The sequence below is a fragment of the Megascapheus bottae genome, chromosome 17 (genome assembly GCF_031878675.1).
Source record: "Megascapheus bottae isolate mThoBot1 chromosome 17, mThoBot2.hap1, whole genome shotgun sequence".
In the NCBI taxonomy this organism is placed as follows: Eukaryota; Metazoa; Chordata; class Mammalia; order Rodentia; family Geomyidae; genus Megascapheus; species Megascapheus bottae.
In genome coordinates this window covers 30,162,156-30,175,848 of record NC_143525.1, presented here as the reverse complement: position 1 = coordinate 30,175,848, position 13,693 = coordinate 30,162,156, and the positions used below count along the sequence as shown (strand labels likewise).

Here is a 13,693-nt window from a genome sequence, read left to right as displayed (position 1 = left end):
GTTACAACTCATTCTGTCTTTTCACCAGAACACACCCATCTCATTCTAGAACATATGAGGTGGGAGGCATCTCAGATCATCCAACTAATGATTATGGGTGTGTGCCTCACAATCAGTGTACAGCACTGCAGACCCAGTCCTTCCTGTAAAGTCAGTCAGCTAGCCAGAGTACAGCCACAGCCTGAGACCAGCACACAGGCTTTTCCCTCTTCCTTCATAGTACTACATAGGTGGAGGCCTTCTCCTTGCTTAGCTCTGCCAATTACAGAGGTGACAGTGAAGCAGGAGGCTGGAAATGGGCCCTACTTTGTCTTGGGCTACCCCCATTTCATCTGTATGATTTCCAGCTAAGAGAGAATGGCTTACAGAGGAGGTGAGAAAGTGGGGGGGGAGGGGTAGAATGGCAGCTGAGCCAAGCCCCCATGGGTATTCTAGTTTGACAAGTCAAGAGTCACATGATTTTGGTTTGCTAGGGGGTCTTACAGCCTTCTTTAAAGCCAGTGCCTTAATAGTCAATAATATTCTGCCTTTCAGCTTCAGGTCTAGGTCTTGCTAGCTTGTCAGACATGGGGCTCTCATTTTCTGGGACATTGGATCATGTGGGAAGTTAGGCTCAGCTCCCAGGTTCCTGTTGACCTATGGAAGCATGAAGGATGGTCTCAGCACACAGCCCTGCCTGGCGCGGGGCAACATCAGAGGGCAGAGTAGCAAGAAAAATGGATCCTGCCTTGTTTGGAGGAAGCCAGGAAGACCAATACAGTTTCCTCCAGGCTCTGGATGTAAAAATTCCCCAGAATAAGTAGTCAGAATTCTGCCCAAGCCTGGAAGACTTCCACTACTCAGCAGCTGGGTTGGGGTTAAGGCTGCATGGCCACACCCACCACCAATCCCCCAGGAAGATCGGAAGCTGCTGGTATCCGAACCACGGCAGAGTAAGAGTAAGACAGAGGGCCCCAAAGCCCTATGCCTCAGGCCTGGAAGGTTCTTTTCAGTTTGATTCGACTGATTTATTGTAGCAGTTGGCACTTCGGAGGTCAAGTTTGGGTAGGCTGCAGTCAAAGACTGGTTCCCAGTCATCACAACGCTCTTCCTTTTGGCTCCATGGCTGGAAGTGCTAGGTATCATAATTTATCATTAAAAACTGATTGGAAGTGATTGTACACATCAGAAGCCTAGTACCATGGGCTGTGCAGTGTAGGCCAGAGGGAGAGATGCTGACTTCCATGCTTCCCCTGGTCCCTGCGATATCCCCTCCCCCTCCCTTGGAGGGATTGACATGATGGTGTCAAGGGTAAACAGATCCCTGTTCCAAACGGCTCCCTGGCGTGAGCCTGTCCAGGTGAAGATTCCAGATCCTAGACAGAGGCTGGCTTAGTTATGGACCAGGTGGTATCCTGATCCAACTTAAAACAAGTTGTCCAAGGAAAGCACTGTCCCCATTCCCCCCCTCCCCAGGAGGCCACTGGCTCTGCTGTGTAGATTTTCAGGTGATCCACGTTCACTCTGCACCTCTTGCCCTCTGTCCAGGCAGATTAGGGATTCTGAGCAAATGGCTGGAATTCCTGGTAAGGATAAGTCCTTTCCAGTACCCTGTGAGAGACCAGAGGGAGGGTTCAGAGTTAATATGAGGAGTGTGCTCTGTCTGGAGAAGTGAGACAGGGCTGACCTGGGTGGGGTGGTGCTTCCCACCTCAGCCCCTTCCTCCCAAAGCTAGCAACATTTCTGCCTCCACAGTCCTGTCTCTAACCCGGGGATACCAAGGGCTGAGGGGATCCAGGACACAGGGCACAACCTTACACAAGTGACAGTGATACACGGATACCTCTACATGGGGAAGGCTTTCTAGAACAGAAAAGTCAGCCTGGGACAAGATACCCCACAGAGAAGGGTACAAGGAATGAAGGAACCATTTCCTATTAAAGAATAAGGGAGAATGGAAACCTTTAGGTTCATTACCCAATCAGGATGGCTGGAATGAAGAGGAGGCCAGCTCCCAGGAGGAAGGGGAAGCCCTTCATGAAGTTCAGAGTGGCTGGGTAGAGCGAGTTGAAGATGCCAGAGGCTGTCAGCATGGCCAAGCTATTCACACAGGCCACAGCAGAAAAGAGAGCACCTGTCAAGAAGCAGAGGACACATGCCAGAGTTTGCACCACTGCCTCGCATCGGTGTGACCCGGACAGGGCACTCAACCTCTCTGGGTCTCATCTCCTCCACCTGTGAATCCTAGTGTGTCAAGTATTGTGATAAAGATTCAATAAATTCATGCATGGAAAATTCCTGGCACAGAGGGGCAACTAAATAAATGACTTATTAAATTCACAGTAAAACTATTTGTGATGTCTTTTCTGTGTATGTGTATATTAGTACAAGGTCTTCAACTTCAGGCTTTGGGCTCAGGCTTGGCTTTTTTTTTTTTGCTCCTGGCTGGCATTCTCTATCATTAAAGTCACACCTTCACATCTGACTTTTTGCTGGTTAACTGGAGAGAAGAGTCTCTTGGCTTTGAAACTTGATCCTTAGATCTCAATATTCTGAATAGCTAGGATTATAGGTGTGAGTCCAGCTAGATGAAGACTTGAAGACTGTTTTTTTTATTTTGTGGGTCATGGGGCTTGAACTCTGGGCCTGGGCACTGTCCCTGAGTTCTTCAGCTCAAGGCCACCACCCTACCACTGGAACCATAGCCCTGCTTCCCCTTTTCTAGTGATTAATTGGAGATAAGAGTCTCACCTTAGAGCACGGGCTGCTTTGAACCACAATCCTCAGATCAAAGCCTCCTGAGTAGCTAGGATTACAGGCGTGAGCCACAGTATGGCTCAGTAAGATTATTCTTACTTAGTCAGATTGTTCTTATTCTGCTTGACATCTCTGGGCACAGTGGAGGGGAAAAAAAAAGTCTTAGGAAAGCTGGGTGTGGTGGCTCACACCTGTAATCCTAGCTACTCAGGAGGCTGAGATCTGGTTCAAAGCCAGCCTTTCAAAGACAGCCCAGGCTTTAATCTCGAATTAGCCACTAGAAAATGGGAAGTGGGGCTGTGGCTCCAGGGGTAGGGTGGTAGCCTTGAGTTGAAGAGCTAAGGGACAAGGCCCAGGCCCAGAGTTCAAGCCCTATGACCGGCAAAAAAAAAAAAAATCTTATGAAGGGAATGAATGAATGAAGTGTCAGGATCCCAGGATACCTGGGCAGGCTGTATGGTGCACCAGAATCTCTCTTACCAGCAAATCCTCCTTCTAGGGGAGATGTTTCCAGATAGAGTACCAAAAATAAAGTCCTGAGCAGCAGAATGCAACTTACAAAATGAGCAACAACCCAATAAACACTGAGATTAAACTACAAGGGCCCATAAGAGCTGTCATCAAGAGCAAACACTCATATCACAGATGAGGAACCCGAGGCCCAGGACAGAGCCAGGACTGAAACCCAGCTCCTGAGATGTGAACTGCTCTTAAAAGCAGACCACCTGGGTTTGAATCCTGGTTCCACCGTTTACTGAGTGGCCTTGGGGGAGTCAAGGTAACCCTGGGCCTTTGTTTCTTCAACTGTCAATCAGGGACAAGAAAACTGTGTTACTAGGCTGGTGGTTTCCTCTGGGCTGGTACACTATGACTCCAGGGAAGCAGAGAACCTAGCATCACAGGCCAAAAAGCTGAGGTGCAGGGACTAAGTCCTTTGCTCCTTTACGGTGTTTCTGGGTTTTCCAAAAAGAACACAATCATGCTCTACTGATGTAATCCTGACTCTGCAAATCAAAGTCCTGAGCAGTGAGCCCTGGGAGGACAGGCTTTCAGACAGCCCAACTGCAACACGGGGCATCAGCAACCAGCTGGAGACAGACCATCGACTCTTACCCTGCTCCGACTTGCCCACCAGCTTGGACAGTTTGGCCCGGATGACGGGTGTGATGACCAATGACAGAAAGAGCAAGCCATACCCTGTGGAGAAAGAGAGTGGATCTGAGGAGAGGGGCACCCAGGCAGAGGCAGCAGATGTGGGACTTAGGTTAGACCCAGAAAGAACTTCCTGAATGGTGAGAGTAAGGAGACAATGCCTATCAGGAACAGAGGCAGGCTATTCTTCTCCAGGCTCACCAATCTGCCTTTCACAGATGAGCATAATGTTTTATTTTCTTTCTTTCTTTTTTTTTTTGCCACTCCTGGGGCTTGAACTCAGGGTCTGGGCTCTGTCCCTGAACTTCTTTTGCCCAAGGCTAGCACTCTACCACTTGAGCTACAATGCCACTTCTGGCTTTTTCTGTGTATGTGGTACTGAGGAATTGAACCCTGGGTTTCATGCATGCTAGGCAAGCACTCTACCACTAAACAACATTCCCAGCCCTGAACACACATTTTAGGGCATTACCAAAATAAATCTGCTCTCTTTAAAAAAGTTAACTTCTATTGGCTAAGGATTGTTCAAACCCAGCCTGGGCAGGAAAGTCCAGTGAGACTCTTATCTCTAATAAATTAATCAGAAAAAGCCAGAAATGGCACTGGGGCTCAAATGGTAGAGCACTAGCCTTGAGCAATGAAGAGATTCAGGGACAGTGCCCAGGCCCAGAAGTTATGCCCCAGATCTGATAAAAAACAACAAAAAAGTAAGTTAAGTTCTTCTATCCCTAACCAGCTGCCCCTTCCAACCAAAAACAAAAAGGAGAAGAGAAAGGGGGAGGGGAGGAGAAGGAAAGGAAAAACAGGAAGAAAAAATGAACAAGCAAACATTTTAGATCTGTGGCTTGAGAAGACTGCCTATTTAAAAAAAAAGGGGGGGAGGGAACAGCAGGAGTTTGGCCTAGTGGTAGAGTGCTTGCCTAGTATGCATGAAGACCCGGGTTCGATTCCTTGGTACCACATTCAAAGAAAAAAGCAAGAAGTGGAGCTGTGACTCAAGTGGTAGAGCTCTAGCCTTGAGAAAACCCAAGCACAATGCTCAGACCCTGAGCCCAAGCCCAGGACTGGCAAAAACAAACAAACAAAAAACTTGGGCATCACGGGTCAAGCTTATAATCCTAGCTTCTTGAGAGACAGAGATCAAGGCTCAATGGCTGTCTGGGCACAAAAAGTTCACGAGACCCCATCTCAACCAATAGTTGATAGATGAGGTGTTGTGTGTGTGCAGTGGTGTCCACCTGTTACCTGAGCTTCAAGAGAAAGTACAATGGTTGAGCACAGTGGCACACACCTGTCACCCTAATTACACAGGAAGCCTAAACAGAATGGCCATCTAGACCATTACAGGCAGACAATGGAGACTTTATTCCTAAAAGTAACTAAATTGCAAACAGGGCTAGGGTGGGACTTAAGTGACAGAGCACTTTCCTAACAAATACAAGGCTCTGAATCCAACAAGAATAATAATAGAAACAAGCCCAGTGCTGGTGGTTCATGCTTGTAATTCTAGCCACTCAGGAGGCTGAGATCTGTGGATCCAAGTTTGAAGTCAGGAAAGTCTGTAAGACTCTTATCTCTAAGTAACCACCAAAGAGCCAGAAGTGGACCCATGTTTCAAGAGGAAGAGCAAAAAAAAAAGCCCAGGCCCTGAGTTCAAGCCCCAAGCCCCAGAACTGAAGCACAAGAGCAGGCGTGTGCATGTGCGTACAGAAGCACATGCATGCACACACACACTCACAGAAAATTTTTAAAAAGCTGACCAAGAGGGGCCGGGAGTTTGGCCTAGTGGTAGAGTGCTTGCCTAGCAAGCACGGAGACCAAGGTTCGATTCCATGGTACCACATACATAGAAAAAAGCCGGAGGTGCTGAGGGTCAAGTGGTAAAGCTCTAGTCTTGAGAAAGTCCAAGGACAGTGCTTGGACTTTCAAGCCCAGGACTGGAAAAAAAAAAAAAAACACACAAAAACAACAACAAAAAAACTGACCAAGATACTTGGGGGAAGTCCTGTAATTCCTATCAATGGACGAGGCCTGAGACATTAATAGCTTGGACTTTGCTTAACAACTCTGTGAATGAGCTACGTGAGGCCAAGGGGTGAAGCAATTAATGTATGAGCCATACTTTTGTCTTTGTAGATTGCAAATAATATTTATGGCTGATAAAGCTGCATTGATTACTCTGACTCCTGAAGCCCTGCCTTTTCTGTGTATCAAAGATGCTATTTTTCTAAGGTTTCCTAAGTTGTCTTCCAGTGCAGGCTGGAGGAATAACTGTGCACCCCCAGGCACAGGCTGAGCCACACTGAACTACACTGCGGACGATGAGTGACTGACAGCCTCACCCCCGATTTTCACCTCATGCCTCTGGTTCTAGCTATCCCTCCGTCCACACCCTTTACCTGTAAACATGAGGGGTGTAATGGTTGCAAATGCAAAGACCACCATCCCCAGGATGTTGAAGACCAAGCCAATCTCCGCCACCCATACGTCAGCCAGGCAGAACTGCATCAGCCGCAGGCAGAGCAGGCTGGTGAGGTAGGGCAGGTGCTGAGCTGCGGAACCATAGCCAATCAGCTTGGAGTCCCAGCAGAGGGGCGAGCTCAGCTCATAGAGGGTCAGGATGTCCTGGGCCCCAAAGTGCACAGTAATCACCACGAAGATGGCCAGTGAGTACAGGGCTATATGCTTGCGGGACTTCTCTGGGGCCGGTGCCACATAGAGCTGGAAAATCGATCGGTGATGATGCAGAGTGAAGAGCCGGGTGGACTTTGGCTCCTTCACGGTCTCACCAAAGCCCAGTGCTGCGTAGAGCGTCATGACAATCAGCAAGGCCAGGGCCAGCCAGAAGGGGTTGGCATAACCCTGGGCCCGAAGCCAATGGCCCCCAAGAAGGCTGGCCAGCATCCCGCCCACACCAATGCAGGCTTCCAGCAAGGCCATCCGGAAGGTGCGGCTTCGTTGGGAGCTGACGTCGGCCACAGAGGCAAAGCTAGCTGCCAGCAGACCATTAAAATCGCCAAAGAGGGCACAAAGGATGCGGCCCAGCACAAAGAAGCCAACGTGGAGCTCCAGCTGGACAATGAAGATGGACACCACAGCCTGGAGCAGCAGGCCCAGCGAGGCCAGCACCAGTAGTGGGCGGCGGCCCACGCGGTCACTCCAGGCTCCCAGCAGGGTGGACCAGAAAAGTCCCACCAGGAAGCCGCCCACGTTCATGTAGAGGGTCCAGTGGGAGGTAAGGGTCTCTACTTCCTGTAGGGACACAAAGACCGGGAAGCAGTCCCTCACTTGGGCTACCTTGGGCAGAGTGGAGGACTTTCGCTGGAGTCCTAAGCCTTAAGAGAATCTTCATACAACTCTTAAGAGGATTGAGTGGAGGCACTGGATGCCTCACACCTGTCGTCCTAGCCGCTCAGGAGGCTGAGATCTGAGGATCACGGTTCAAAGCCAGCTTAGGCAGGAAAGTTCATGAGACTTTTATCTCCAATTTATCACCAAAAAGCCAAAAAAAAAAAAAAATGGAGCTATGGCTCAATTAGTAGAGGGCTAGCTTGCCTAGAGTGGGGGGTGGGGGGGCACCTCAGGGACAGAGCCCAGGCCCTAAGTTCAAGCTCAAGCAAATAAATAAATAGGGCCAGCAGTTTGGCCTAGTGGTAGAATGCTTCCCTGGCATGCATCAAGACCCGGGTTCGATTCCTCGGAACCACATACATAGAAAAAGTAGGAAATGGCGCTGTGGCTCAAGTGATAGAGCTCCAGCCTTGAGAAAGAAAGCCCAAGGACAGTGCTCAGGCCCTGAGTTCAAGCCCTGGGACTGGCAAAATAAATAAATAGCTCCAAGTGGCAACTCCTTTGTACAACTAAAATAATAATAATGTTAATTTTTAAGTCTTCAGTTTATTTCCGTGCTGGTCCTGGATTTGAACCTAAGACCTGGGAGCTTTCTCAGAGCCTCTATGCTTCACCATTTATAAGCCACAGCTCCACTTCTAGCCTTTTCTTCTTCTTTCTTTCTTCTTTTTTTTATTGGGGGGGGGCAGTTTTTTGGAGATGGTCTCACAGTCTTTCCAGCCCTAAGGGTGAATCCGAACCACGACCCTCAGATCTTCAGCCTCCCGAGTAGCTGGAATGACAGATGTGTGCCAGCAAACCCCCAGGTCTGCTTCTTCTCCAGGCGAGGCTTGGTGAGATTTCCAGCCGATCCCCGCCCCGCCTGTGCTCAGCCCCTCGGCTCCCCCGGCCCCGGCCCGCCCCAGCCCTGCCCCCGCGCCCTGGGCCGCCTCGTGGGGGGAGGGAGGCCCCCCGTTACCTGCATGACGGGGTTGGCGCTGTGGTTGCCACAGCCCCCCCGGTCGCGGGTGCCATTGTAGCCCAGGTCGGCGCTGAATCGGTGCCACAGGTACTGCGTGGTGAGCGGGCCCTGCAGGACCAGCGCGAAGTTGGCCAAGAAGACGACGGGCTCCACGGGGCCGCGGCAGAGCACGCCGCGGGGCCGGGGCTCGCGCGGGGGGCTGGCGCGCCCCTCCATGCGCACGCGCGGGGGTCGCGGCGGGAGCCGGCGGGCGGCGGAGCTGCGTGTGCGCGCGCGCAGCCGGTCGGGTATCCGGGACGGGAGGCGGGAGGTGCAGGCGGGCGCCGCTGTCTGGGCCTGCGCCGCCTCCCGCCGCCCTCTTTAAAGCCCGAAGGGAGGGGGCGTGGCCTCTCAGCTCCCAGACTCCCGCCGGGCCCGGCCTACTCCCCGGACCGGGTGTGCCCGGGCCCCGATCCGCCCGCACACGCTAAGATCCCGCCCCGGCCCAGGAACAGCAACATCAACAGTGAGCATGTATTGAGCACTTACCAGGTGCTGGGTACAGGAGGAAGCTGCACGCATGCATCTCGCCATAACCCTCCAGGCTAGCCACGGGAAGGATCCGAATCTGCGGATGTGGAGGCCAGGTCCACGGGTGCAGCTCCCGGCTGCAGTGTGTGGCAGGGGATTGGTACTGGGATTTGAACTCAGAGCCTCGCACGTGTGAGGCGCTGTACTGCTGAGCCACACCTGCCGCCCTGCAATTCTGCATCGGTATGAAAAAGCGACCTCAAAGAGGTGTTGACAAAGAACAGGGTCTGGGACACTGGAAGTGTTTTTAAAGCTGGGTGTGGCGGTGCTGGCATGTGACTCCAGCCAAGGGAAGGACATAGGTAAGGGAGGATTGTGGCTTGAGGCTAGCTCTGGGAAAGAAACTGGCGACTTTACCTGAAACAGGAGTTGGACCAGACACCGGTGGCTCATGCCTTCATGCTGGCTTCTCAGGAGGTTGAGATGGTGAGGATTGCAGTTCAAAGCCACCCCAGTCAGCCAAGTCCATAAGACTCATCTCCAATTAGCTACAAGGACACTAGAAGTGGCACTGTGGCTGGAAGTGGTAGAGCGCTGCCCTGACCAAAAAAACAAAAAAAGACTTGGAATATTAGCCATTTCATGAGTGCTTCCTGGAGAACATGATAGACTGTAGATCAATCCCTGCACCCACCCCTCTCCCCTTGCCGGGGCTTGGACTCAGGGCCTGGGCACTCTCCCCCTTGGCTTCATTTTGCTCAAGATTAGCAACTTACCACTTGAGCCACAGCACCACTAAAAAGTGTTTTCTGAGTAGTTAATTGGAGAAAAGATTCTCACTGACTTTCTTGCTTGGGTTGGCCTCAAATTACCATCATCAGATCGCAGCTTCCTGAGTAGCTAGGATTACAGATGTGAGCCCCTGGTACCTGGCCATATTTGGTTTTAATTAGTACTCTCAATTAAAAGTAGTTTGAGGCTAGGAGTTTGGCCTAGTGGTAGAGTGCTCACCTAGCATACCTGAAGCCCTGGGTTCGATTCCCATGTACCACATACAGAGAAAAAGCCAGAAGTGGCTCTGTGGTTCAAGTGACAGAGTGGATTTTAGCAAAAGAAAATCCACTGACAGTGCCCAGGCCCTGGGTTCAAGACCCAGGACTGGCAAAAGAGAGAGAGAGAGAGAGAGAGAGAGAGAGAGAGAGAGAGAGAGAGAGAGAGAGAGAGAGAGAAAGAGAGAGAGAGAGAAATGTAGTTTGAATCTTCCCCAAAGAAAAAGTTAAAGAAAGGGCTATGCTGAACAGCAGGCTATCATTCGACCTTCTCCCAGCCTAGGTGGGAGGGGACGATGTGGGGCCTGTCGGGTATGGCCCAGTATTCCTGGGCTTCCCATGACTCTGTCTGGGCAGCTCAGACCTCTCTGTTTTATTACCTGAAAAACACTTCACAGTACCTGCCTCACCTCCCTGTCATTTGGTAGTTATTCAGTAATTCAGAGTATTTATTGAGTACCCCTTGTTTACCACTCACCCTGCCAGGAGTCTGTGAACACAACAGTGGAAGAAATAAATGAGATAGACAGCAACAGCTCAGGCCTGTAATCCTAGCTACTCAGTAGGCTAAGAGCAGAGGATCTTACATTCAAACCAACCAGGGCAGGAAAATCTGCAAGGTCCTTCCTTCCTTCCTTCCTTCCTTCCTTCCTTCCTTCCTTCCTTCCTTCCTTCTTTCTTTCTTTTGCCAGTCTTGGGGCTTGAGCTCAGGACTTGAGCACTTTGAGCTTTCTTAAGTCACATGAGCCACAGCACCACTTCCAGCTTTTTCTGTGTATGTGGTACCAAGGAATCAAACCCAGGGCTTCATGCATGCTAAGCAAGCACTCTACCACTAGGCCATACTCCCAGCCTAGTCTGTGAGATTCTTAATCTCCAATTAACCACCAAAGAGCTGAAAGTGCAGCTATGGCTTAAGTGGTAGAGGGCCAGCCTTGAGCAACAAAGCTAAGAAATAGAGCCTAGGCCCTGAGATTGAGCCACAGTACCCGCACAAAAAGAAGACATAAAGAAATTCCAGCCACCAGGCACTGGTGGCTCATGCCTATAATCCTAGCTACTCAGGGAGGCTGAGATCTGAGGATCATGGGTCAAAGCCAATCCAGGCAGAAAAGTCTGCAATACTCCTATCTCCAGTTAATAACTAGAAAATCAGGAGCGGTGCTATGGTTCAAGTGGTAGAGTGCTAGCCTTAAGCTGAAGAGCTGAGGGACAGCACCCAGGCCCATAGTTCAGGACCCAGAACCAACAGGAAAAGAAGGAGAAGAAGAAGAGGAGAAGGAGGAGGAGGAGGAGGAGGAAGAAGAAGAAGAGAAAGAAGAGGAGGAGGAGGAAGAGAAAGAGGAGGAGAAGGAGGAGGAGGAGGAAAAAGAGGAGAAGGAGGAGGAAGAGAAAGAGGAGGAGGAGGAGGAGGGGAAATTCTTGAAATTATTTCCATGATGAAGAATTAAACCTGGGAGAGGCCAATGTCCTTCAGATAGGAGTAGAGTAGGATATGGCTCAGCTCGCATGCCCTCTAGACTAGAGGCCTCTCAGCCTTGATGGAGTGAGTCCCTTCTCTTCTCATACCATCCAGGGGTTTCCATTTTGCCGATTGAAAGCTAAGTCATTAGGCAGGCCAGGATACGTGCGCCTTCTCCACCCCCCCACCCCACCCACTTCCCCACTTCCATCTCTTCACTCTGACCTCATGGTCCCCTCAATCTCTTTCCCTTTTGTCAGGCAGACTCCGACCTCACGACCTTTGCTTGTGCCATGCTTGCTACCTGGAATGCTCTTTTCCTAGATATTTAACCAAACTAGCTAGTTCCCCTGTCTCCTGGCCTCTGCTAAAATGTCATCTGACCTTCTGATTTTTCCATCTCTTGACCTCGCTTTTCCCATCTCTTGAACTCATATCTTTCTTTTTGCCAGTTCTGGGGCTTGAACTCAAAGCCTAAACACTGTCCTTGGGCTTCTCAAAACTAGCACTCTACCACTTGATCCACAGCACCACTTCTGGATTTTTCTGTGTATATGGTACTGAGGAATTGAACCCAGGTCTTCATGCACACTAGGCAAGCACTCTACCACTAGGCCAAACTCCCAGCCCATTGATCTCGTATCTTAATGTATGCTCTTTCCCTAGTATTCATCACCCTCTAGTTTTTTTGTTGTTTTTTTTTTAAACTTTCTAAACTTACTGTCTGCTAGAAGTCAGGCTGGAAGCAGCAGGGCTTCCTTCAGTACTGCATTCCAACACATCAAATGGAGCCGCTTATCTTTCTTCCCCTTGCTCTGAAGGCTTTAGCTGAATGAATAAATGAACCCAACCCTCTCAAAGAGCAAGGGCTCCCCAGCAGGTGTCCCAGAGCACTCCACAGGCTGTCAGTGTGCTGTGTAAGAGCTCTGGAATCTACACTAGATAGAGGCCACGAACCCAATCTTTGCCTTTCTGCCCACTTAACAGCCAGAAAACTGAGGTCCAGAAGAAAAGATAATTCCTCCAGGCAAGGGAGTTCAAAGATCTTGCTTTGACATTCCTCTAGGGAACAAGCCAGAAGCCACCACAAAGAGAGCAGTTGGGATATTTAATTTCACCATGATGGAAAGGCATATAGCAAGCAAGATATGATTTAAATGTTCCCTTTTAAAATGTGACCAAGGGATTTCTGTGTTAATCTATGACCACAGCCCAAAGGTTCTTTCTGCACCAAACAACTGCATAAGCCACATGCACGTGCTCAGCCCTGGAATCCTAATTACTCAGAAGACCTAGATATTGAGGATCACAGTTTGATCCAGCCTGGGCAAAAAAGAAAAAAAAAATCCATGAGATTCCCTGTCCAAAATAACAAGCGAAAATTGGGGTGGAGGAATGGCTGAAGTGGTAGAGTGCCACTTCAGTAAGCAAGCCCCGCAAAATGCTAGGGCCTGAGTTCAAACCCTAGTACAGGCAAAAAAAAAAAAAAAGTGAGGGGGGGGAATGGAACTGGATAAAGACTAGGTCAGGCACCGTGGCTCATGCCTGTTATTCTAGCTAGGAAGAAGGCTGAGGTCTGAGGACCGCAGCCCCAAAAGCCAATCTGGGAAGGAAACACCATGGGACTCTTAATTCCAATTAACCACAAAAAAGCCCTAAGTGGAGATGTGGCTCAAATGGTAACAGCACTAGTCATAAGGGGAAAAAAAGGCTCAGGACAGAATCCAGGCCCTAGGTTTGAGCCCTAGGTCCAGCACAAAAAAAAAAAAAAAAAAAAAAAAAATGAGGCCAAGCAGAAATGTGGTCAAAGTCCCTTGGGGACAGGGACACAGCTGCAGCGCATGTTGGGTGCTGTGATCCCACCCTTAAGGGCAAGTTGAGTGCTGCCTTTTTACGCTTGATAAGAGAGAAACCACGCCAGAGAGTGGCTTTCCCCTTGCACTCTCCTTCCAAACACAAATGGCTCTTCATGCTGTGATTAGCTGAAAAGAAAGTGCAGGAATTAAGTGCAGGCTGAGGAGGCTGCCATTTGGGTGAGGGATTCATTTTGTGTGTTATAAACATACTCCCCACACCACCCCAAGGATATCGCTTCCAGGACTTCCCCAGAGTCTCTCAGAGCTCACGGCACAGGTATCCCAGACCTAGACGACCAGGTAATGAGTGTTCAATACACAACGTTCAGAGACCATGGCGACATCACTAATGGATCACCAGACTCTTTTCCACCAAGCCAGAGAATTAGTCCATGTCCGTGCAGTAATCCAGGCATCTGGCACAATCCACACATCTTCTCTTGAGTTTTGAAGCATGACGTGATAGGAAGGTCCCACAATAACAACAGAGGGAAAGTAAAAGCACCTGTCAAATCAGGGAATCTCAGGCCATTGTGGTCCAATGAGACCCCAGATCTCATGTTCACAAAGGATGAGGGCCTGGCCTCTGTCCCTGAGGTATTTTGTTTTGTTTGTT

General features: G+C 49.9%; 1 protein-coding gene across 2 annotated transcripts; it reads right to left on the bottom strand.

Moving 5' to 3' along the window:
• Nucleotides 1-982: 982 nt before the first annotated feature.
• On the bottom strand, nucleotides 983-8,798 carry Slc46a1 (solute carrier family 46 member 1). 2 transcript variants are annotated; one of them, XM_090350617.1, is made up of 5 exons: nucleotides 8,198-8,540; nucleotides 6,288-7,140; nucleotides 3,850-3,933; nucleotides 1,957-2,113; nucleotides 983-1,590 (listed from the first exon to the last, which is right to left on the bottom strand). In XM_090350617.1, exons 1-5 carry the CDS (start codon nucleotides 8,414-8,416, stop codon nucleotides 1,533-1,535), a joined length of 1,371 nt encoding a protein of 456 aa, XP_090206743.1. In that variant the 5' UTR covers nucleotides 8,417-8,540; the 3' UTR covers nucleotides 983-1,532. The 2 variants fall into 2 exon arrangements, with proteins under 2 accessions (XP_090206743.1, XP_090206742.1); XM_090350616.1 differs by lacking the exons at nucleotides 983-1,590; nucleotides 8,198-8,540 and adding an exon at nucleotides 8,729-8,798 and having other exon boundaries at nucleotides 1,606-2,113.
• Between the last annotated feature and the right edge of the window lie 4,895 nt (nucleotides 8,799-13,693).